The 23,303-nt window shown below is 32.3% G+C and overlaps 6 protein-coding genes across 6 annotated transcripts; 4 read left to right on the top strand and 2 right to left on the bottom strand.

The window, feature by feature from the left end:
* Positions 1-1,954: 1,954 nt before the first annotated feature.
* On the bottom strand, positions 1,955-6,250 carry MONOS_6358 (uncharacterized protein; the record flags this gene model as incomplete). Its single annotated transcript, XM_067876584.1, has 2 exons — positions 1,955-2,754; positions 2,851-6,250. 2 exons carry the CDS (start codon positions 6,248-6,250, stop codon positions 1,955-1,957), a joined length of 4,200 nt encoding a protein of 1,399 aa, XP_067725010.1.
* Positions 6,251-7,169: 919 nt separating this feature from the next.
* Positions 7,170-8,957, top strand: MONOS_6357 (uncharacterized protein). The gene is made up of 4 exons (XM_067876583.1): positions 7,170-7,255; positions 7,392-7,419; positions 7,493-7,986; positions 8,045-8,957. Exons 3-4 carry the CDS (start codon positions 7,657-7,659, stop codon positions 8,795-8,797), a joined length of 1,083 nt encoding a protein of 360 aa, XP_067725009.1. The 5' UTR covers positions 7,170-7,255; positions 7,392-7,419; positions 7,493-7,656; the 3' UTR covers positions 8,798-8,957.
* Positions 8,958-9,848: 891 nt separating this feature from the next.
* On the top strand, positions 9,849-12,248 carry MONOS_6356 (uncharacterized protein). The gene has a single exon (XM_067876582.1). The coding sequence runs from the start codon at positions 9,940-9,942 to the stop codon at positions 11,833-11,835; it is 1,896 nt and encodes a 631-aa protein (XP_067725008.1). The 5' UTR covers positions 9,849-9,939; the 3' UTR covers positions 11,836-12,248.
* A 2,494-nt stretch (positions 12,249-14,742) lies between these two features.
* MONOS_6355 (uncharacterized protein) lies at positions 14,743-16,933 on the top strand (the record flags this gene model as incomplete). Its single annotated transcript, XM_067876581.1, has 5 exons — positions 14,743-14,844; positions 14,917-15,025; positions 15,104-15,606; positions 15,678-16,381; positions 16,927-16,933. The coding sequence occupies exons 2-5, from the start codon at positions 14,959-14,961 to the stop codon at positions 16,931-16,933; spliced, it is 1,281 nt and encodes a 426-aa protein (XP_067725007.1). The 5' UTR covers positions 14,743-14,844; positions 14,917-14,958.
* A 22-nt stretch (positions 16,934-16,955) lies between these two features.
* Positions 16,956-19,009, top strand: MONOS_6354 (uncharacterized protein). The gene is made up of 4 exons (XM_067876580.1): positions 16,956-16,993; positions 17,125-17,493; positions 17,547-17,683; positions 17,818-19,009. Exons 1-4 carry the CDS (start codon positions 16,988-16,990, stop codon positions 18,344-18,346), a joined length of 1,041 nt encoding a protein of 346 aa, XP_067725006.1. The 5' UTR covers positions 16,956-16,987; the 3' UTR covers positions 18,347-19,009.
* Positions 19,010-19,194: 185 nt separating this feature from the next.
* On the bottom strand, positions 19,195-20,622 carry MONOS_6353 (uncharacterized protein). Its single transcript, XM_067876579.1, has 3 exons — positions 20,455-20,622; positions 20,284-20,370; positions 19,195-20,185 (listed from the first exon to the last, which is right to left on the bottom strand). The coding sequence occupies exons 1-3, from the start codon at positions 20,563-20,565 to the stop codon at positions 19,403-19,405; spliced, it is 981 nt and encodes a 326-aa protein (XP_067725005.1). The 5' UTR covers positions 20,566-20,622; the 3' UTR covers positions 19,195-19,402.
* Between the last annotated feature and the right edge of the window lie 2,681 nt (positions 20,623-23,303).

Raw genomic sequence — 23,303 nt, 5'->3', positions numbered from 1 at the left:
TGCTTTAATAAATATGATAGTTATATAAAATTTCTTTATTGATGAAATTTAAGATGATTCAATTGGTATTTCATAAATAAATATTGTTTTCATTATTGATGATTTATAATGATCATTTTCATTGAATTTTCTTCCAAATTGAGTTTTTTGAAATACCAATTGAATCATCTTAAATTTCATCAATAAAGAAATTTTATATAACTATCATATTTATTAAAGCATGTGTTTAATTCACATGTATGCTTATGAGTTTGGAAATAAATATTTTTTAAGTTATCCCATTGACCGTGAATTTTTGAAAATGACAGATTTTCATTCCGTTGTAAAGAGCAAATTGCAGAAAATGAAAAATAGCCAGAACAGTTTGCAACAAAGAAAAAATAAGTTTTATGTATAAAAGATGAACTGAATCGTTTTATTAAAATAGAAAATTTCATTAAAAGTCAGATTTTCAAAAATAAAAATTATTTATTTCTTCTTAAATACAGCACAATAAATAAAAATTTTGATATGGTAAGATGTGTTATACATCGATGCGTAACTGTGTGAAGTGTTATAATTTAATTTTTAAAACTCGTCGAGATATATGAATTTTTTAAAAAAGTCCGGGTTTTTGAAAAATTCCCGGGTTTCTGAACGATGATATTTCTTGGGATCGTGCTCACTGTGTAATGAAGAATATTCAGAGCTTATCAGCTGCATTGCTCAAATATTGAGAGCATCAAGGGATAATCACAGAGAAATAAGAGAGCAATGCATTTATCCGCTCAAAGTTGAAGCAGAAAACAGTTGTGTGAAAGTTGAAGGGTTGTTGTAAGGAGGAGCTGTTGATGCTGTTTTGGAAGAGATCTTGCAGCAATCATTGAATGACCACGTTACAGTTTGTTGTCTCTCATTCTTATTGGAGCTTTCGAAAAGATTACAAGAAGAGACGAAAGATGAAATGGAAGAATCGAAAAGAAAAGAGCTGAAAAGGAAAGTGTTTGAAAAGATGGAGGAAGAAGGATTGGATGATTGCATTGTCAAGTTTCATCATTTCTTGCTTGAAGAAGAATTACCAAGAAGTTATCCTGACGAAAAGCTGGAGTGTTATTTCATGCTTTTGTGAAGAAGGTGTTTTTTTAATGAATTTGAGATTCAGAAAAAACAGATGACTGAAAATGAATAAACGAAAAGGATAAAGAGAAGAGAAGAGAGAAGAAGAGAGAAGAGAAGAGATTCTATTCTTCATGGATTGCATCACTTTGTTAAAATCATATTCCTCGAAAAATAATGTATTCTTTATTCATTTCAATCAATTTAATTATCATCATCTTCTTCTTCTTCTTCACCTGTTTCTTCCTCTTCTTATGCTTCTTCTTCCTCAAATTTGAACGCAGCAAATTATTCCATCACCTCCAAAGATAATCTTGACACTCTTAATTCTTTAATTTCTTCTTCATCATCATCTTCTTCTTCCTCTTCTTCTTTCACACCCTCAAACACCTCTCAAACACCTCATTCATCATTCATTCCTTCAATTTTGCTTACACCCACTGCACATCCTAATGATACAACACCATCAACCACATCCACATCCACATCAATTTCTTCTTCTTCTTCTTCCTCTTCTTTCTCCTCTCTCTCTTCTCTTTCTTCTTCGTCTTTCTTTTCATCTAAATCTTCTTATTCTTATTCTTATTTTTCTTTATATTTTTCTTTTTTCTTTTCTTTCTCCTCTTTTCTTTTCTTTTCCATTTTTCTTTCTTTCTTACTTTTATTTTCCAAAAAAATATTTTAACCCATTAATTTATATTCGAACAAATGCTATTGATTTCTGCGAATCCAACGATCTGATAAATAAAAAAACAAATTGAAAATTTAATTGAAATATAAAAATTAATAGACAAAAATAATTATGTATATATATCGGAAAGCAAATTAGTCAAAATCATATCAGCAAATATTACTTTTCTTAGGTGAAACCAGAAACGATGTTTTGATCCAATGAACTTTTCATTTCCTCTGCATATCCACGATTTGCTGATCTCTTTTTTGTTATCCTTGAAGAATCATTGAAAACAGTTGTGATTTTCTTTTTGACGTTTCTTCCACATGGCCAGTTGACATTCATTAGTGTTTCAAAAACAGGTAAGACATTACCAAAATATCCCATATACGCAAATGTTCCTCCAAGCAAAGTTAAAAACATTTTGAATGCGATTTTGAAAGAACGGTTTGTGATGATGATAGTTTTCTCCTGTTTCAATAGAATATTTACTCCAAATCCAGTCGAAAAATACATATTTGAATAACTTGACAATGATCCTCTATTGAAAGAAATATGGTTTATCAAATGACCTTTAACAGGTTCTGAGTTTTTCTTCTTTTTTTCATCTAAAAAGAAGGAAGGAATTAGTTCTATGGTAATATTTGTTGGATTTGGTCCATGAAACATAACATTTTCATCCAGCACAAATATATCTTCCATTGTTGAGGGATAATTGTTTTGATTGTTCTCAGTCTTTTTTTGTTTTTTAACAGCTGAATCAGCATTCGCTTTAACCTTAATAGCTCTGCATGATGCATTTCTTTCCGATGAGAACAATGAAAAGAATATTGCTTCAGAATTTGACAGATTATTCTTATATTTCGACGCTTTGAGAGTTATCTGGCAGTTTTTCGTTGGGGGATAATAAAGATTGGAAGATGGCATTTGAGTGCAACTTCTTTCAATTGTTACACTTTTGTCTTCATTTTCACTATCGTACCAATCTTTTGTGCATAATTAATGAACATGTTTAAATTGAAATTAAAAATTAAAAATTTTTTACTTAATATTAAATAAATAATAAAAATTATGCATCAAACCAAAAGCATCAAAAGTGAATTTCCCTAGACCCAATTTCCCTGAACACTCTCCAGATAATTCATGTGTGTTATCACTCACTTTTTCAATGCATTCGCCAGTGTAGTCTAATAAAGTCAATTCAACCTGAATGTTTTCGTTTTCTATTTTTGTAATGTCTGCATTCTTTTCCATTGATATATCTTCAGTTGTTCTTGTTTCATTAATGTTGAAACATGCAAAAGTCACAATAATCAACAGAGCAGCACCAATAACAAAGCAAAAGGCAATTATTGAAATGAAACCTCCAAATGTGGTTTTTCTGATATGTTTAATAGTGGAATGTGTGTCAGGATCAAGCTGATCAACATATTTATCTGAATAGCTGTCCAACTTATACAAAAACGCTTTTGTTGGAAAACATAAAAATGACAAAGCAATTACAACACCAAGACCAACTGAACCAAAATAAAATATGTAGGTTAGAATATTTTCTGTGAATTCCTTTGTATCAAAAGGTTCTGGCTGCTCACATACAGATTTTGTATTCGGGTTTTTGTTATTTGATGAAGCCGAACCGATTGGACAATATTGTTCATCAGTGCAATTCTTTAATCCGTTTGAATAAATCATATTGTCGAAAACAAATTTGAAAGCACCTTCATTTTCAGAGAATATTCCTGCAGGAACTGGAAGACATCCAAACTTTTGCGATCCAAAAGCTGTTCCGTATGATCCCTTTGGACATTTTTCGCATGAACCATTTCCATATTCTTCTTTGTACTCTCCAAGTTCACAAAGCTGACATTCTCCATTTTGATCTTCATATGTTCCAGGAGAACAATGAATGAATTTTTCATTTAATCTGATAATTCGAAATGTGTCAAGTGCATTTACCAACACTGTTCTGTTTTCACTTACTTGTCTTCCACCGAAACAGATAACACTTTTATTGAAAACCGTACAACCGGCTTCAACAATATCAAGATGCATACCCTTTGATGAGAATGATCCATCATCTTCCAATGCATCAATTGTCCAATTGTCATGAATTTTGAAATATTTAAATGTGTCTTGAACCAAATTTCTTTTTCTTCCTCCGAACATCAGCATTGTATTTTGGAATGATAATGCAATTCCATCAAGATTATTAAAGATCTCCACTTCATCAACTCCGTCAATATGAATGAAATTTCCGTTTTCATCTGAAGGAGACCTCATTTCATCACCTTTATTTGAGTTTGTTCCATTTTTTCTTTTACTGAAATGCTCATAAATATTATCTTCTCTTATTCCATAAAAGGGAATTGTTCCTTGGTTTCCACCGAACAAAAAAAGTGTATGATTTTTTCTTGTGTCATCGGTTCTTATTTTTTCACTTTCACTTTTGTTGCTAACCAATTCATTTTTTCCCAAATGCTCTTTGTTTTTTGAATTTGAGATAAATGAATTCGATGTATCTTGGTAATTATTTCTTTTTTTGGTATTTCTATGCATTGGAGTATTTTTTTCATTCTTTAGTTTTGGAAGCATTTCTTTGACAAGAATCGATGATTTGTAACTCTTTGCATATTCCAAAGAATACTCCCATTCATCACTTGCAAAGTTAAAGACAAAACCGTTTTCACTCAGCTGTCCATCAGCTTGTTTACCTCCAATCACTATTAAATAATCCATATACATTGCACAAGCTGCTCCAAACACTGGATATGGCTTGATAAAAGAATTTTTCCCCAACTGTCTATATGAAAGTGTTGAAAAGGAAAATTCCCATAACTCATTTGATGGTTCAACTTTCCCAGTTTGAGGATTTGGTCCCAAACCTCCAAAAAGAAGAATGCGATTATTATCAAAGCAAAACGAACCAAGTTCTCTCGCAGGAGGTCTTTCAGATGTTATTTCAGGTAATTGGATAAACCATTGATTCAACTTAATAACATAGATATGAAGATCGCTCAATATTTCTCCTGTAATAGGGTCTCTTCCACCATACACAAAAAACGCTCCATTGCTGAACCCAACAATTGGATTAACTCGAGGAGATGGTGCAAAATCCATTGCTTTGATTAAACTGATAAACGGATCTCCATTGATTCTTGATAATAAATTGTGTCTAAGGATTGTTTCCGTTTTTGCTTTGATGCTTTCTTTTTCAATACTCGTTTTCGCGATTGAATTCTCATCAAAAGATGAAAAAAATGAAGGATGTGAATAGTTATTTCTGAGTCTTCCAAAAATATAATCGTCATCGTCCTTATCAAGAAGCTGCTTCTTGTATGCATCTCTTCGGTCCACTGCTTCCGGAGAATTCAAACTTTCTTCTGTTATATTGAATGATAAATCCTCTTTCATCACAGCAATTAAATCGGAACATATTTTTGAATTCATTCTTCCTCCAAAAATGAAAACATTTCCATCATTATCAATTGTGCAACCACAATCACCAAAAAAATAGCTCTGATCATCATGAATGATTTCTTTGAAAGCGACTTCTTTTTGACCATTTCCATTGCTCCCAACTTGACTGCAATTAAAAAGGAGAATGGAATTTGGACCTGATGAGTAGTTATTGGAATTCCAACCTCCAAATAAATAGAGAAATGATTCACTTGAAATGACACGTGTAGTGTGTCCAAAATTTGATCGTGACACAGGAATATTTTTGTTATTTCCATCCAAATCTGTGATTTTCACTTCTTCCCAAGATTGAATAGAATTTGCATCGATCTTTATCCTGAACATGTTGAAATCATAAACATCATCTCCTTCCGTATCTCCCCCAAAAACAACAGCATAACCATTTGAAATAAACATTCCAGCTCCGCTGCATCGCTTTGGACCATTTTCATTCGAATTAATTTTTATTACTTTCCATTTTTTCGTTTGTGTATCAAATTCCCACAGATCATTCAGAAGCCCAGATGCACTAATTCCTCCAAAAACATATAGCTTATTGTCATCAGATGCATATGCCATCGAATATCGAGCTTCAGGAATTGAATCTCCTTGATCCACTTCTTTCCAAACTTGTGACGAAAAATTAAATGACCAAAGCGTATTTGAAAGTCCTGTGTCTTTCCATCCACCCCAAATAAAGAACGTGTTGTTGACTTTGAATTGAGCAAAAAATTTAACCAAAGGTTTTTTGCTTTCCAGAGGAATCTGAACAGGAGCAATAAATACATGATCAAGCGTGACAACATATGCATCTGAAAGAATAACATCATTATAAGTTGTTCCTCCATAAACGAATATGCTTGGCTTTCCTTTTTCAGAAACAAAATATTGAAAAAACGGAGAGTAGCGAGGGTTTATTTGTGATCCTGTTGGAGGGAATACACTCACTGATTTTATTATTTTATCTTTTGGAAGCTCACAAACGCTTTTGAGACTTATAAAAGCCAGAAGAATTAAAAACCTCATTTTTGATCTGTTATATTAATTAAAAGTTGTGATATTTATTTTTTTAATTAATCATTTCAAAAGAAATTTTTTGTTTAATACAAAAATTTCACAAGGCTTTGCACATATATTTCTATGAAAAAAATTTATTTCAAACTCAAAAAGTGTGAAATTGAACATTTCATAAAAACTTAATAATCCAAAAATAATTTCATTTTGCTAATGAATAAATAAAAATAATTAGTTTTGCATTGACTATAAAAATTCCTCAAAAGAACAAATATGCTATCCATATCGCAAATGCAGAAGATTGCTTTATCACTGTAGCTGTCAATCTCCTTTTCCCTTGTTTCTCGGTGCTCCTTTCTCCATCATCCTTTTTTCTCCTAAAATATCCTTCTTTCTATGTTTTCACACATTTTTTTGCAGAAAAAAATATCTTTTCATTTTTTCTTTTCAATAACTGTCCAACTGTTATCATTCCTTTTCGATCTCATCCAAATGTTTTGATATCGAATTTGTTTTCATCCCCTCTCCCAACTTAATGCAAAAAATCTGCAATTCACATCTGCTGATTGTCTCTCGGCATAGCTCTCTTCTTATGATCTCCTCAGAAAAACAAAAGAATAGCAATTTATATAATTTATCAGATTCTTGCACTCTGAGAAGGCCAAAGATGGAAACATCTTTAAAATGCACAAGAACAATAAAAAACGCATACATCATTATTTTCATATGTTATTTTGGAAAATGAATTTCCTTAAAAAATACTTTTCATAATAATTATCTCGCACAACTCCATCATCAACAACCCGTTTTCGCTGTATCATTCCGCCACTGAAAATAGAATCGCCTATTTAACAGAAAATATTCGATCACCGATCTCTCATTTTAACAAGGAATATTTTCGATCTTTCAAATCTGATGATCTTATATCCATAACAACAAACCAGAAAAATATTTATCGTTTTTTCTTTCTTTCTTTTTTTGTAATGCCTTGCCAAATATCACTAACAACGCAGAATGGTATAACGACTTATGCTTTCATGGTTGCTTTGAGTTTTTGTTTTGCGCCGATTTCTTTTATCCAATGATATCTGAATTCAATTCGAATGACGAATTTTCGTTGTTTTCTGTTCGCAATGCATTTTCAAAAATGCAGACAACGAGTGGAACTGAAAGGTTTAATGGTTTGTGTTTATTGTTGGATTTGAGTTCTCGATGAATGGATTTCTTTTTGTTTTGTTTTGTTTTTTATTGAAGAATTGTTAAATGGACTTGAAGATTGTGATGTGGACGGGCAGAAACGGGCAATCAAAGAAATGGATAGACCAATGGATGAGATGGATGAAGAAGAATTCAAGTTTGTTTTCACGAAAGAACTGTTCAACAAAATGGAATAAATAATTGAAGATAAGAAACTGTCTATGGGAAATGTGCTTTTATTGTTGAAGCACATTGTCCATCACAAAGTTCTAAAAAATGCATGGACACGCAGCTTTGAAAAATCTTTGTTGTGCCAAAGATTCGAACAGATGATAATTGCGGAGAGCAAAAAAATGGATGAAAAGGATGAAAAACTTCTTGTCGATCTTTGTGAATGCTATCTTTTGTTATACAACGGAGTTCCATCTTTGGATTTGATTTTAATGTGTATTCCTAACCTTCTTAAAGTTGCATTGAAGAAAGAGGAAAGCGAGGAAACACAAAAAGAAGTGGAAATGGCTTTTCTGGCTTTGCATAACATTGGAATTGGTGTATGAACAATGTTATTTCCTTTTTGAAGTTGTTTCAATTGTTCTTTATTATTGTCAGGGTTTGAGGCAAGAACTATATTTGAATGAAATCAAAGAGATTATCAAATATCATCAGGAGCATCGTAACCTCTCTCGACTTGCCTATCGGTGTGCTTGGAAGTTTTTGATAGACAGATTATTTTTCGATGAGAATTTAGAAGAAGTGATTGTGAATGATCTGTATTTTGCGAGAGAGGCAGCAAGAGAAATCGAAGAGCTGACAAGAAATGTGGATTGGAAGAGAGAGAAAGAAGAAGAAAGTGAAGAAGAGCTTGCTTTATTGAGATGGATCGAATCTTTGAATTTTTTCTTCGAAATGTGTAAATTGCAGAGAGAAGAATTTTCTGGGCTTATTGGCAGCGTTGTTCAAGTATTTCAAGCCACAAAGGAGAAATGTAATGGAATTCATTATCATTGTGTTTATTTGTTGGAAACTGCAGCAGAAAACAAAGCTATAAAAGTTGATGCTTTTGTGAAGGGAGGAGCTGTAGATGCTGTTTTTCAAGGGATACAACGGCCAACGTTGAATGAAAAAATGGCATATGAAAGCTTTGTACTTTTTTTGAAAGTTTCAAGAAGATTGAAAGAAGAGGAAGATGATGAAATGGAAGAAGCGAAAAGAAAAGTTTCAAAAAGGAAAGTGACTGAAAAGATGGAAGAAGAAGGATACGAAGACATCATCACAAGCTTTCATGAAAAATTTGATATTCTTAACAGACGATATTATCATGGACTATCATTGAATATTTCTGATTATTTTATAAGTGTTTAAGGAAACAAAATGCATCGCACTTTTAAATTCGATAACTGAATTTTTTCTTTTTTTTTTTTTCGTTTTACTCAAAATATTCATCTGAATATTTTTAATTGATTATTTTTCCCGATTTCAAAAAAGAAAAAGAAAAAAATAAATTACATTCATTTGTTCATTCAACATGAAAAGTCTCTTTTCTGATCCTTTTTGGAGTTGATAATCCTTTGGATTCTTCCCTGGCTTTTCTTTGTTTCATATGATTTCATTGAAACTGAAGATGAGAAATTAAAACCATGCAATCAAATAAGGAGTTTCAAAGATGAAGATGCTTTCTTTTTGTGATTGAAGAGTTGATTGCTTTTTCTCATACAGAAATGTTCACTTTCTTTTTCCCATTTTCTCTTTCTGCTTCTTCTTTCAATGTGCCTTTGCAAACAGCATTAAGAATATACAATTCACAGTCAATTCCATATGAATAAGAGAAAGGAAGACTTCTCAAAGAATGAAGATGTGGAAGAAGAAGATATGCAATGGAAATGATCAAAGTGTTGAAGAAAAATGATGAAGGATTTGAAGGAAAAGAAGAAGGAGAAGGAGAAGAAGAGGAAGAAGAAGAAGAAAGAAGAAAGAAGAAGAAGAAGAAATAGAAATAGAAGTGGAAATAGAAATGAAAGTTAATGAGTTTGACGAGATGTCTGAGAGAATTTTTTTGAAAGGTGAAGTGTTCATTTGCCTGATAATTTTTTAAAAAATGTTCTGGAATGATTGAAAATGATGATTTCTGTTGATGGAATGATGAATGAACGCGCTACAGAGCTGGAACAATAAATATGCATCAGGTTTTGTAATTATTGGATTGTTACAAAAATTTCTATGACTGATTTTTTTCAATATTCGTCAATATGACTAAATATTAAATAAATTCCAATTCGGAAGAATAATTATCCATTCAAATAAATCAATGCTATCAAGAATAAATAGTGATTGTTTCAAAGACAATCATCATTGTTATTAAACTTTCCATTTTTATATAAATGAACAATTCCTAAATATTGGTTCAACCCATAACAGAATAGAAATTTGATAAGATCAAATATTTTTGTTGAATCACTTGTCTGTGCGCAACAAATAAATACCATTCAACCAAAAATAACACGGAAATGGGAAATAATGTTGATGCGATGAGAACCGAGAAAGATGTAAAAGGAAGAACAGAGGCAATGCGCTGGATTATAGAGAAGAAGACAGAACCACCAGAATGGATGAGACATGACGCATCAATTGCGGATGAGAATGGATGGACAATGGCGATGACATGGGTTATCCATGTTGGAACAGATCCACCAGAATGGATGAGACACAAATCATCAATGCAAGATAAATATGGCGCGACATCAGCCATGCACTGGATATATTTTGTTAAAACAGAACCACCAAATTGGATGCAGCATAAGAGCACAATTAGAGATAAAGATGGCAAGACTGCAGCCATGCACTGGATTGAGAATGTGAAGACAGACCCGCCAAGGTGGACGAGGCATGGAGCAAAAATTGTTGACAACAAAAAATGGACAATTTGCATGTACTGGGCGAGATACACCGAAGATGAACTTCCCGCTTGGATGAAAAAAGATGATTCCTTTAGCATTGCCAAGAGATGCATCGTTCTTGTGATTGCACTTGTAATAGTGTGGATTTGTTGGAGAACATTAAAATCACAAGAACTGATTCCTCACGATAACACAATTTGTGATGAAGAGGGAAGAACAAAGGCTATGCGCTGGATTATAGAGAAGAAGACAGAACCACCAGAATGGATGAGGCATGATGCATCAATTGTGGATAAAGATGGATGGACAATGGCCATGTTGTGGTTAATATGTATGAAAACAGAGCCACCACAATGGATGAGACATGAAGTTTCACTTTCTCAAAAGGATGGCTGGACAATGGCGATGTTGTGGGTTGTTATTGTTCAAACAGAACCACCAGAGTGGATGCGACATGTCATTTCCCTTGCCGATAAGAATGGATGCACAATGGCTATGCTATGGATTGAAATTTTCAAAACAGAGCCACCGGAGTGGATGAGACATGATATTAAACTTTGTAACAATTACGGAACAACAATGGCCATGTTGTGGATAGTGTTTATGAAGACAGAACCACCAAAATGGATGGGACACGAAAATACGCTTGAAGATAAAATAGGAAGAACAATGGCCATGCTGTGGATTCTGTTCGTTGAAACTGAACCACCAGAATGGATGAGGCACAATATTGAACTTGCTGATAAGGAGGGATTAACAATGGCGATGTACTGGATTGAAATTGCCAAAACAGAACCACCAAAATGGATGAGACATGACATCACAATTAAAGATAAAAAAGAATGGACAATGGCGATGAGGTGGATTGCAAAAGTGAAGACAGAGCCACCAGAATGGATGAGACATGATATCACTCTTTGTGATATTAAAGGATTGACATTAGCGATGTACTGGATTCAGTTTGTAAAGACAGAACCACCGGAATGGATGAGACATGACACCACAATTAAAGATAAGAAAGGATTGACGATGGCCATGATGTGGATTCTGTTCGTTGAAACTGAACCGCCAGAGTGGATGAGACATGACATTACACTTTCTCAAAAGGATGGCTGTACAATGGCGATGTACTGGATTGTAAATGTGAAGACAGAGCCACCAGAATGGATGAGACATGATTCCGCGCTTGGCAATAAAAATGGAGTAACTTTAGCTATGCTCTGGATATATAATATCGGCACTGAACCACCAGAATGGATGAGGCACAATATTAAACTTGCTGAAAAGGAGGGATTAACAATGGCGATGTACTGGATTGAAATCGCCAAAGCAGAACCACCAAAATGGATGAGACATGATATAACACTTAAAGATAAGAAAGGATTTACAATGGCAGATCATTGGAAAAACAGTGTCAAGAGTGCACCACCGAAATGGATGAAGACCGATAATTCAGCATTAATGTTTGCTTCATTTGTTTTGATGATATTATTTTCGATGTTATGAGCAAGCGAATCAACTGATGTGAGAGTGCATCAATAAAGGCTGTTCCACAGCATTTCAAAAGATATTGCTTTTCTTTTTTTCTTTACTTTCATTCTTTTTTTATTTTTGAAGACTCTTTTTCTCTTTAATTAAAAATCTGAATGAACTTAAAGAAAATTTCATTTTGATCTCTTTTCATTTTGCTTTCAATTTGTTTTTTTCGTTTTATCCCAACATTTTAAGCAACTCATGTCATTCCATCTGTATTTTATTTTTATTTTTATTTTTATTTTTATTTTTATTTTTATTTTTATTTTTATTTTTTATTAGATTTTATCGATGATTAAGCCCAAGCTCTGTGCAAATCATTTTGTTTTTCTTTTCTTTTTTTTCGATTAACCAAACAAACAGAAATATTCTTTGGAACGCAAAAATCAAATGATCATTTTATGTGATTTGGAGTTGAGAAGGTCAAAGAGAACAAATTGGAGGAGGCTGTGAAAGTTGTCTGTATGCGCTGACATGTGTGATGCGTGAACGAGCCGAATGGTTTTCACAGAATGCAACAATTCTGACTGCCTCTGAGGCAAATTGGCTTTCCAATGGATTTTGGAAGTGATTTTTGTGGAGGCTGCAGAAAAGGCTCAGAATAAGCCTCAAATTCTCATTCGTTGCCTTATTCCTGTCCAGCTGTTGATTCATTGCACAAGTTTTCTTTCCTTATCATCGCTTCATCTTTTATCCGTGCCTGTTCTGATGTTTGTAATGACTGTCAGGTCGCTGAGCGAATCAACAGCATTAAAAGATGGACATTTATCATCATCTGCAAAACTATTCTAATAAATTCCACATTTTCTCCTTTATATTCCTCTTTTTTTCATCATTCTTTCTTTTTTTTCTCCTTTTTCTCTCTCCTCTTATTTTTACATCTTCATTTCCTTTGCTCCATTGGTTCTTCCTTCAATTTGTGACTGTGTTGACAGGTGGCCGTTGACACATTCTTTTCTGCAGTCATCATCTCAAACAGCCGCAGCTCCCATTTCTGCCTCTGATTCCCTTCTTTTCTGGCATTCCTCTGAATCTCCTTCTCTATCGCTTTCACTCTCAGCAGCTACATTGTACTCATCATCTGCCTTTATCCTTCTTTCCCTTCTTATTCTTCTTCTTTTTCTTCTTCTTCTTCTCAACTGATCATCTCCTCCAATTCTTTCCTCTCCTTCATTCTTCTCTTCTGTTCTTTCTTCATTTCATTTTGTTCCTTTATTTGTGCTGTTTTCTGCCTTTTTGATATGTTTCATATCATTTCCATTTGCCATATCCGACTTCAACTGAGTTGCGGAATTTATGATGGAAAACAACTGCTCCTAAAGTGGGAACAAAACTCTTTATTGACATTTTTCCTCGAGATTTTTGGAAAAGAAACAATTGAAATGAAATAAGAAGAAAAAGAAGGAAAGGAAGAAGAAGTTGAAGGAGCAGAAGATAGAGTTGTTCTGTTTTAGAATATTTTCATGAATTCTTTAAAATATTATTATTTCGTTGTATCGCAAAAGTTGTAATATTAAAAGTGACAAAAACATCGAAGTTAAAATATGAAGAGGAAGAGGAAGAAGAGGAAGAAGGAGGAGGAGGAGGAAGAGGAAGAGAAGAAGAAGAAGAAGAAGAACAAGAAGAAGAAGAAGAAGAAGAAGAAGAAGAAGAGGAAAAAGAAAGAAAGAGAAGGAGGAGGAGGAGTAGAAGGAGGAAAAGAAATTTGTTGTTATTCGCTTGTTGATGCAGATGAAATATTAGATGAAAATTCAATATGTCTGGAGGACTTCTTTTTGTAGTTTTGAATGACAGACAAATTGAGATCATTTGAAGAGTTCAATCTCATTCGTAGAAATTGTGATTGAACAACCTTTTCCGAATGTTTATCCGCTGCGGAGTGGAATGCACAAATGGAGGCATGCTCAGCGAAGACAAAGCAGAAGAAGAAGCATTCTGTGAGTTGCATCGCAAACAAACGAAAGAAAGAGGCATTTCTCCTGAATGTTACATCTTAATCACAAAAAAAAAAAAAAAAATAACAAAATATTTGATCAGATGTCCTTTTGTTCTCATGCGCCATTCCATGTGATGATAGATGTCAAAATGCGAAATCGTCTCTTTATCATTCAATGAAGATCATTTTGGTGATAAATGATCATCAAAATATGGATCAAAATGATTGTATTTCTCGTCGCTCTGTTCAGGGAAAACGGATTTTAACTGGTGATTTCTTTCTATTTGAAACGCATTCATATTTTCATGAGCTAAAAAAAACCTTTCCTGTATTCTTTCTGCATTCGTTTCACTGTAGAGTTGTCTCCGCATAATTCCTTGTCAAAATTCCTTTCCTCCGAAATCCAATGACTTTGGTCATCTAAGGTTTTTGAAAAATCACATATAAAACGAAAGGTTATGTGTTTCTTCCGCAACAATGCAGAACATTCAATTTTGAAATAGCGTTGAATGGACAAATCTTTGGATATTTTGTTTTTGAAGTCTTATTTCCAAATTATTTTTTTCTTTCTTGCGGTTGAAGCATTTGGCCTTTGTATCATCAATTCAATGATTTTTTAACTTTCAGTTTTTTGATTATTTCATCTTCAACAGTCCATTCTGTTCTTCATGCTTGCTCAAAAAAACACGCTTGATTCATTAATACAATAAAATGAAAGCAACTTGTTCTTTTGATGTTTATGGTCCGATTCATTCAATCAATTAAATAGAAAGAATTTTCTCTTCATGAATCATTTTTTCTTGTTTTTCCACCTCTATTTCAAAATGTTGCCACCTTGTTTGAAAAGGAAAATGTTTATATAAGATGGGTATTGAATCGAAAAAGGATTTCAAAAGGATAAAAAAAGAATATTTCTGAATTCGTTGAATTAAAGTTGGTTCGATCAAAAAAGAACAAAAGATTTTCATTCCTGGACTTAGTCAACTGAGCACAGTAATTTCATAGCACTTTCTTTGTGCATCTTGTTGTAAAGCAAATACAAAATAGTTTGTCACGTTCTTTCATGTTTGCTTGGCAATAATCGATGTTTGTATTTATCTTTTATTTTGTCGGGCAAGTAACAATTTTAAACGAATAGGAAAATATAAGTTATAAATAAAATGAGCGCGTATAATGATGAGGATGAAGATGAAGTTCAAAACAGCTTTTATGTTGAACAGTTTTTGAGTTTGTGAGCAATGTTGTTTTTGAATTTATGATGGTTGAATTTCTTTCTTTTCTTCCTTTCTTTCTTGTTTTTTGAAGCGTTGTTCGACGAACTGGAACACTGTTCGGAAATTGAACAGAAAAAGAAAGTTGAAGAAATGAATGAAGCAATGAAGGAAATGAACAAAGAAGAATTTGGAACAATGGACAGAAAAAATCTATTCGAAGAAGTCAACAAAATGATTGAAGAAAAGAAAATGACAATGAAAAATTCATTATTGTTGTTGAAGTACATCGGATGTTTTGTTAACATGAAAATGATTAGAAGTGGCTATTTTTTCAATTCTTTGTTGTGTCAAAGGTTAACAAAGACGGCTTTAAATGAAGAGAAGAAAAAAAAGAACAGAGATGAAAAGCTTCAAATCGACATCATCGAATGCTATTTTCTTCTTCTTGATTATTACGATAGAATACCAAAAGAATTGCTAACAATCTATGTGAAGTGTCTTCTCAAATATGCTGCAAACAAGGAAGAAAATGAGGAGGTTCAGAAAGATGTGGAAATGGTGTTGCTTGCTTTGGGCAATATTGGAGCAAATCAAGTATGTGAGTTGTAATTTTATTTTATTTTATTTCTTAATAATTATTTCTTTCTTTTTTCGAAAAAAAATAGAGAATAGAGAAAGGATTGTATCTGAATGAGATCAAAGAAATCATCAAATATCACCAGGAACATCACAATCTCACTCAACTTGCTTGTCAGTCTGCTTGGCAGTTTTTGATTTATCGATTTCAAGTTGATAGAAATTTGGAAGATGCCATTGTGAATGAGCTGCATTTTGTGAAGGAAGCAACAAGAGAATTGGAAGAGCTGGTTAGGAGTTTGGAATGGAAGAGAGAGAAAGAAGAAAAGAAAGAAAAGAAAGAAAAGAAAGAAAGAAGTGCAGAGAGTGAAATCATGATTATTGAGAGGTGGCTCCGCTCATTGGATATTTACTTCTTTGTGTGCAAATATCAGACGAAAGAGCACGAAGGGCTGGTTGAATGCGTTGTGCGGGTGTTTTGGGCCACAAGGGCATGCCAAGGAAGCATCGCCAGATTCTGTTTTCAGCTGTTCCATGCGATGATCAAAAGCCAAGCCTCACAAATTGACTGCTTGGTGGACAAAGGAGCGATTGGCGTTGCTTTGAGCGAGGTTGTTCGGTCAGAAGTGGCAAAAGAAGAAGCCAGTGGCTGTTTGTGTGTGTTCAGGGGCCTTGCAAAAAGGCTGAGTGTGAAGAGCGAAAATGAGAGAGAGGAAGCCAAACGGAAAGAGCTGAAAAGGAAAGTGATTGAAATGATGGAGGAAGAAGGATACGAAGATTGGCTGGTGAGCTTGTGTTACATTGCTTTCTTCAACTCCTATGTGTTTAGAAATAACAGAAGAATAATCAAATATCTTGTTTTCATGTAGGTCATTCCAGAAGTTATGAGATTTGATGATGATTTTTGAATTTTTCGAATTTTTTTAATTTTTTTTTTTTTTTGGATAACTGTGAGAAATTAGGAGTTGAATATTTTTTCACAATCATTATTTCCTCATCTTTTCTTGCATCGCCAACATTTATTTATTTATTTATTTATTTTTATTTATTTATTTATTTTTTTTTTTTTTTTTTTTTTTTTTTTTTTTTTTTTTTTTTTTTTGCAATTTTCGAAGGATTCGTTATATTTCTCTTCATTTTTTTTATGTTTATGCTCTTTATTTGCGTATTTGAATTTGGATTGTTTTTTAAATAGAAGAATATATTTTTTTTTGAAGTTTTTCGTTTCTTCATAATTTGAACAAATTTTTCTATTAAAAAATCATTTCATTTTAAATCTTTTCTTTTTAATAATATGTATGTATTGTATTTTTATTGGATTTTCAAATTTTTTAAAAGTATTTGATAAGAATAAATATGTTAATAAAGGGCATCTCACTTCAAATTACTCTTGGTTGTAATGCCGGTATGCGGAGTTTATATTTGTTAGGTCTTTCTTAAAATTGTTTTCATATGTATTTGCTTTGTTTCTTTGATGGTAATTTTATTTTCAACATTTTGCATTTGATTAATTTGATGATTTATGAATAATTAAAGCAAAAAAAGAACGCAGCCTTTCCAACAAATAAAACTTCGAATCAAGAAACTTGCGCTTTTTCAGATGTGCAAGGAGCTGCACAAATTCAAGATCCTGCATCTTTATTAAAGGAAAAAGAAGATGAGATTGCTAAATTGAGAAAGCTTCTTGCTGATGTTCAAAAGGAGAAAGAAGCAACTTCAAAAGAACGAACAGAAAATGAAATGGTGGAGACTTCCGTTCAAACATCTCCTTTTCCTGTTCGTCAAGAAGCTGCATCAGCGCAAACTTCAACTATTCCTCAAGCACCACCTCTTCCTCCAGTTACACAAGTTTCTACAATACCTGTAGCTCCTCCATTACCTGTGGCGCATAATCCAAAACCGAAAGTTTGATTGTTTTTCATCATTTATTGATAATTGTGTATGTTTTGCGTTTTTAGCATCAGAGAGCTTTAACAATGTTAAATACACCAGTTAATCAAAACAGAACAAACCCATCTACGCTGAACACTCCTTCAATAAAAATGCAAGATCTTATTGCTGGTTCACAAAAGCTAAGATCAACAACTATTAAACGGTTTGTGCTCCATTTAAACAAAAAAGTTAAATTAACGATAAAAATTATTTTTGCATTGTTCAAAATATAAATTCATGTATATATGTTAAAATTGCATCATTCTTGTTTTGCAAACACTCCCTATCTCGCTTCAGTTCACCTGGTGGCACTCCGCTGAAGTCAGTTGACGAGATTGAAAAGAAATCTACAGCACATTCTTCTCTGCTGCTCTCTTCACTTCAATCGACGCTGAAGCGCATGCGGCCTGGAATTGCTGGGGAGGACGAATTGGACAGCACAGCGGACTCAGACGACGAAGAGAATGAAGAACGGGAAAAAGAGATAAACAGGCAAAGCCCGATGCGAACGATGCATACGAGTGACGACCGGTTTGAGGAAGACGATGAAGACTTGTTCCAGAAAGGCACTGAAGATGAAGGAGAAGAAGAGGAAAGGGAAAGGAAAATAGAGGGAGAAGGAGAAGGAGAAGGAGAAGGGACAAGAATGCACTCGCTGAGCGAGCGAGAGAAGATGTATGTGATGGGAGACGATCTGAACAAAGACTCAACAATTCAGGAAGCGAATGGGGCGAGCAGTGGCACAAGCACAAACCAGAATGGAGATGAAGACGAAGGGCTATTGGAAGAGAGCGGGCTTTTGGAAGAGAGCGACCCGGAAATGTGAGAAACAAAGTGTGAGGGGAAAAAAAAAGCAAAAAGAGAGAGTTGTAAAAGCACTGGATTGGATGGGCGTTTGATTTGAGAAGGGAAGAGGGGGAAGGGTTGAAGCAAGAGTTCTTAGCGAATTACTTGGAATTTTATTGGTTACAAGCTGTAAACACACTTCATTTCTGATTGGTTATTTTTAATTTTCAAACATTTTTTTTTAATTAATTAATTAACTTAGTCTTCTTCTTCTTCTTCACCTTCTTCTTCTTCTTCTTCTTCTTCTTCTTCTTCTTCTTCTTCTTCTTCTTCTTCTTCTTCTTCTTCTTCTTCTTCTTCTTCTTCTTCTTCTTCTTCTTATTTTCAACAAAACAAAAGATTTCTTGTTCAAATTCCTGTGAATAAGGCTTTTGCTTTTCAAACTTCAACTTTAATTTTAATTTTTATTTTTATTTTTATTTTTATTTATTCATTTGTTTATTCATTTATTTGTCAAATGCAATCAATTCTTCATATATATATATATTAATATGATTGCACAATTCTTACTGCTCTCAGTTGTTGTTGGCATCGTCAGTGCCTTCTTGTAATCCTTTTTTCAACTTCTTTCTCCTATCGCTCACAACACATTGAGGTACTCCTTCTTAATATGAAATTTTCATATGTTATATATATAAAAAAATAAATATTAATAAATAAAAAAATCATAAATAAGGTGAAAAGAAAGAAAGAAAGAAAGAAAGAATATTAAAATAAAATCAAAAGCGGAAAAGCCAGTTGCAAAAGCTTTGATTTTGATGTACTTTTATCATCAAGAAAGAAATTGTTAATCCCAAGTGGAAAAAGAAAGAAGATAAGAAATAATTCAATGAAAATGAATGTTTGGATATTAACAAAACAAAAGTGTTTGTTGATTTTATGAAATGAACTTATTAAGAAAATGTTTTTTTTATTTTTTCATATCCAAAAATTTGAATCTTGTTAAAAAAAGCTATTATTTTTGAATTGAAGAAGAAATTCTCAGATAAAAATTGAAAATATTTTTAAAAACACAACAAATAAAAATGAAAAAATATTAAATTGTCTCTAATTTTTTAGCAATCCATTGTAAAGTCGATTCAATTTGCGTTATTCTTTGTGATAAAGACTTCACTTCATCTCTCAAACACATTTCTTCCTCTTCTTTTCCTTCATCGCATCCTTCTTCTTCCTCTTGTTGTTGTTCTTCTTCCTGTTTTGGCTGTTCTCTTTCGTCTTCACAGCATTCTCCCTTTTCGCACGTGTTTCCTTCTTTCATCGGGCTGCATTCTCCTTTCGAAGACGATCTGTCTGAGCTACTTTCATTCAGTTCAGATTGCTCGCTCTCTTCTTCATCGTGATATTCTTTGATTTCCTTCTCATTGTCGCTTTCCTTCAGGGTTGAGCTTCGCTGTGCACATTTTTGTTCTTCTTCTGCATCAATTTCCTCTGCATCACTTCTCATTTCTTCTTCTTCTTCTTTTTTTGGATTTGGACGATCATTTTGTTGATCGCATGTTGCATTTTCATGAGGTAATTCAGTGTGAAGTGCAGAAGATATCGAAGAATAATCTATCGAAGGAAGAGGTGTTTTATCGGCTGGGGCAAATGGAGTTTTCTCGGTTCTTTGACTTGTATTTTCATTTTCATTTATTTGTGAACGAGTAAATGGAGTATCCAATGGTTGATTTGAAGATCTCATTCTCGAATTTGTGGTTGAAAGCATTTTAGAGGGAGTGTAATATCTTCCTGGAGTTGATCTTGTTCTTGATGGTGAATGAAGTGATGCAAGGCGTGATTCAATACGAGCAATCATTTTTTCAGCTTCCTGAAGTCTTGTCTGTTGTGAATCACAATAAAAAATCAATAAAAATAAAACCAAACAGTAAATATGAAATTTTAGATGATGATAAACAAAATAATAAATATCTGAAAAACCTCAACATGTAAAGAGCCTCCAATAGCACGGCTTTGATAATATTGGCTTGAAATTCGCTTTCTTTCGATTTCATTTTGTTCGAGATCCTTCATCAATATTTGAAAATAAATTATTAAAAAGAAATGTTTACATTTAAACAACTGTACAAGTGGAGGAAGAAGATTTCAAACCTTTTCAGCAACTGCAATTTTCAGTTCATTTTCCGAAACAATAGGCCTAGAATCTGGAACTAAATAGTATTCTGTTGTGGGGATGTATGTAGACGATAATGTTTGATCCATTATTCAATATCGAGCGATATCTCAAAAAAATCTTTTGAATATGTGAATATCACCAAAAATGGTTGCACACCATAAATAGTTTTTTCGCGAAAAAATTTTGAAATAATTCAAAGATTTTGAAACAAAATAAGTTGGAATGTGAAAAAACATTTATTTGTTATTTTTATCTTTTGTTTTATATTTAAATTATTATTTAAAACAAATGTTTCTCATTTCGAAATATCAGATGTTGGTTTTCTTTGTTTGTCTTGTATTTTATCGCATATCCCAGATAACATTGATGATTCTTTTGGATGAGAACATTTATCAGTTGAAAAATAGACCAATAATTTTTCATTTTTGGGAAGAAATATTTTGCATGAAAAATTTTGTTTCACATTATATTTATTACAATTTTTATGAATTTGAATTTTCTATCAATTTTAATTTCATTTATTCATTTTATTATGTTCTTCTAACAATACTTCATATCATAAATAAAATCAAAATTTCCTCCCTAAAAAATATTGACTCCATTGATTGCCACTGACTTCACTGAAGGTCCGATGATTAAAAAATTCTAAAATTAACTTTAGTGATTATTTTTGAAACCATAACTTTTCTCTGTGTGTTGATTTCTCAAAGATTTCTTATTATTCACAAAAAAATTTTCATATAAATGAACAATAGTTTGTGATTCTCTAAAATTTGATTTTTAAGAAAAATTCAAGTTCCAATTACAGATATCGCACAAAATACCGGACAAGATCGATATCACGATAACTGCAAGATAAATAATTCTGATTATTTTCATTAAAATATATCTCATTAATACAAACTCATTTGAAAAATAAGACTTCACTTCAGCTTTATTTGTGCTCAGTAAAAATTAATTTTTGAAATCTCGGAGAAATAGTATTTTGAGTTTTTCCGAGATTTCGATATTAATTTTTTCTGAGCACAAATGAAGCTGCTTTGAAAGATCTGTATATCAAATGAGTTTGCATTGATGAGATATATTTTGGGGAAAATTGTCAGAATTATTTATCTTGCAGTTATCGTGATATCGATCTTGTCCGGTATTTTGTGCGATGTCCGGTATTTTGTGCGATATCTGTATCTTTTTTAAGTCCTCTCACTTTAATGTGTTCTTTCAATAAAAATTCAATCCAATTTCTCAAACCGAAATTTTTGTTAATCAAAAATATGATTTCAAATATTACCACACACTTTTTGTCAATATCCTTTTGAAAAATATATTTTTATTTTGCTAGTTCCAAGAATGTTATGTTCTCAAAATACCGAACAAAATCGTTTTCTCAATAATAATTTGAGGAATAATTCTGATTATTTTTCTTCAAACTTATCTAATCAATGTTAACTCATTTGCTATTTGAGACTTTTTCTATTCATGTCAACTGATTATGGAACAAATAAATTAACAAAATATTAAAGAAATTGGATTTTGAGTTCCTCCGATATTTCAATAATAATTATTTTCGTAATATTCAGTTGATACGAAAAAGAAAGCCTGGTTTGCATAAAGAGATAGAAAAGATAAGATAAGTATGGAGGAAAATTATCAGAACATCTTCTCTTGCAGCTATTTTTAAAAACGATCTTGTTTTGAATTTTTATCGGAATCTGTATTTCAAAAATTATTTTTAGGAAAACTGAAAACTGAAAATTGAAAAAGAAAAAAATATTCATTCGTTCATTTATAAAAAATTTTCTAATTTATATATTTATTTATTGAAAATGAAGACATTTATTGTTATTGTCTTCAATCACATTCTTCTTCACAAAAAAATGAGACTAAATATCCATTTCCTTTTTTGTTTGCAGTTTCAGTTTTCTCTTCGTTAAAATCCCACTTTTGTTTCTGCGATATATTCCAATTGAAAATATATAATGTCATAACAAATTAAAAACGAGTTGCATTGAAAATTCCTTTTCTCAAATAATTTGTTGGTTTGATCAACAGAAACAAAAAAATTCTTTTCTGACTTTTTTCTTCGAGATCATTGGCATTGAAGATAATTACATTTTTGTCACATTTTTTATAAAGGAAAGCGATTGCATTGAAATAGTTAGAGTTTAATTTTCTATGATTATCAACGATGTTTATATTTATCAATTATTCATTTTATACAAATCTTTGTTCGATAAATATAACGTTTTTTGCAATAAAAAGAATGACAATGCAGACTGAAGATAAGCATATCTATGAGTTTCAAAAGTTGCCACCAACAGAGAAGTTTTTAAGTTTGCACGAAAAATTTAATGGTTTGATTGTTCAGCTTCATTTTATTTAATGATCCTTTAAGAATTGTTTTCTGGGCTGGAAGATTGTGATGAAGAAGAGCAGAAACAGAAAGTAAAATCGAAGAAATGTTCAAAGTGATGGAAGTGATGGATAAAGATGAATTAAAAACTGTTATCACGATATGTCTGTTCAATGAAATAGATAAAATGACTGAAAAGGAGAAAATTACGTTGGGAAAAGCAATTTTGTTGTTGAAGCGCGTTGGATATTGCAAAATAATGAAAGGTGCACCTGGAAGTTGTTTTTTTCATTCTAAATTGAACGGAAGATTTAAAGAGATGATTATTGATGAATATAAGAAAAAAAGAAAAAGTTGAAGCGCTACTGGCTGATCTTTGTGGACGCTTTATTTTTCTTTGTTATGACTTCTCTTCAGAATTACTATCGATTTGTATTCCTTGCCTTCTGAAAGTTGCATCGAAGAAAGAGGGAA

This window comes from Monocercomonoides exilis (genome assembly GCF_001643675.1).
Source record: "Monocercomonoides exilis strain PA203 chromosome Unknown scaffold31-1199392, whole genome shotgun sequence".
Lineage (NCBI taxonomy): Eukaryota > Preaxostyla > Oxymonadida > Polymastigidae > Monocercomonoides > Monocercomonoides exilis.
The sequence above is the reverse complement of the archived record's forward strand: the minus strand, read 5'-3'. Positions and strand labels throughout refer to the sequence as shown.

Coding starts and splice junctions, on each gene's coding strand:
- MONOS_6353 (XM_067876579.1), bottom strand. CDS start 20,565: ATGGATCAAACATTATCGTCTACATACATCCCCACAACAGAATACTAT. Junction 20,371..20,454: donor AAATTGCAGTTGCTGAAAAG/GTTTGAAATCTT, acceptor ATATTGATGAAG/GATCTCGAACAAAATGAAAT. Junction 20,186..20,283: donor GAGGCTCTTTACATGTTGAG/GTTTTTCAGATA, acceptor GATTCACAACAG/ACAAGACTTCAGGAAGCTGA.
- MONOS_6354 (XM_067876580.1), top strand. Junction 17,494..17,546: donor CGCATAATCCAAAACCGAAA/GTTTGATTGTTT, acceptor TTGCGTTTTTAG/CATCAGAGAGCTTTAACAAT. Junction 17,684..17,817: donor AGATCAACAACTATTAAACG/GTTTGTGCTCCA, acceptor ATCTCGCTTCAG/TTCACCTGGTGGCACTCCGC.
- MONOS_6357 (XM_067876583.1), top strand. CDS start 7,657: ATGGGAAATGTGCTTTTATTGTTGAAGCACATTGTCCATCACAAAGTT. Junction 7,987..8,044: donor TGCATAACATTGGAATTGGT/GTATGAACAATG, acceptor TATTATTGTCAG/GGTTTGAGGCAAGAACTATA.
- MONOS_6356 (XM_067876582.1), top strand. CDS start 9,940: ATGGGAAATAATGTTGATGCGATGAGAACCGAGAAAGATGTAAAAGGA.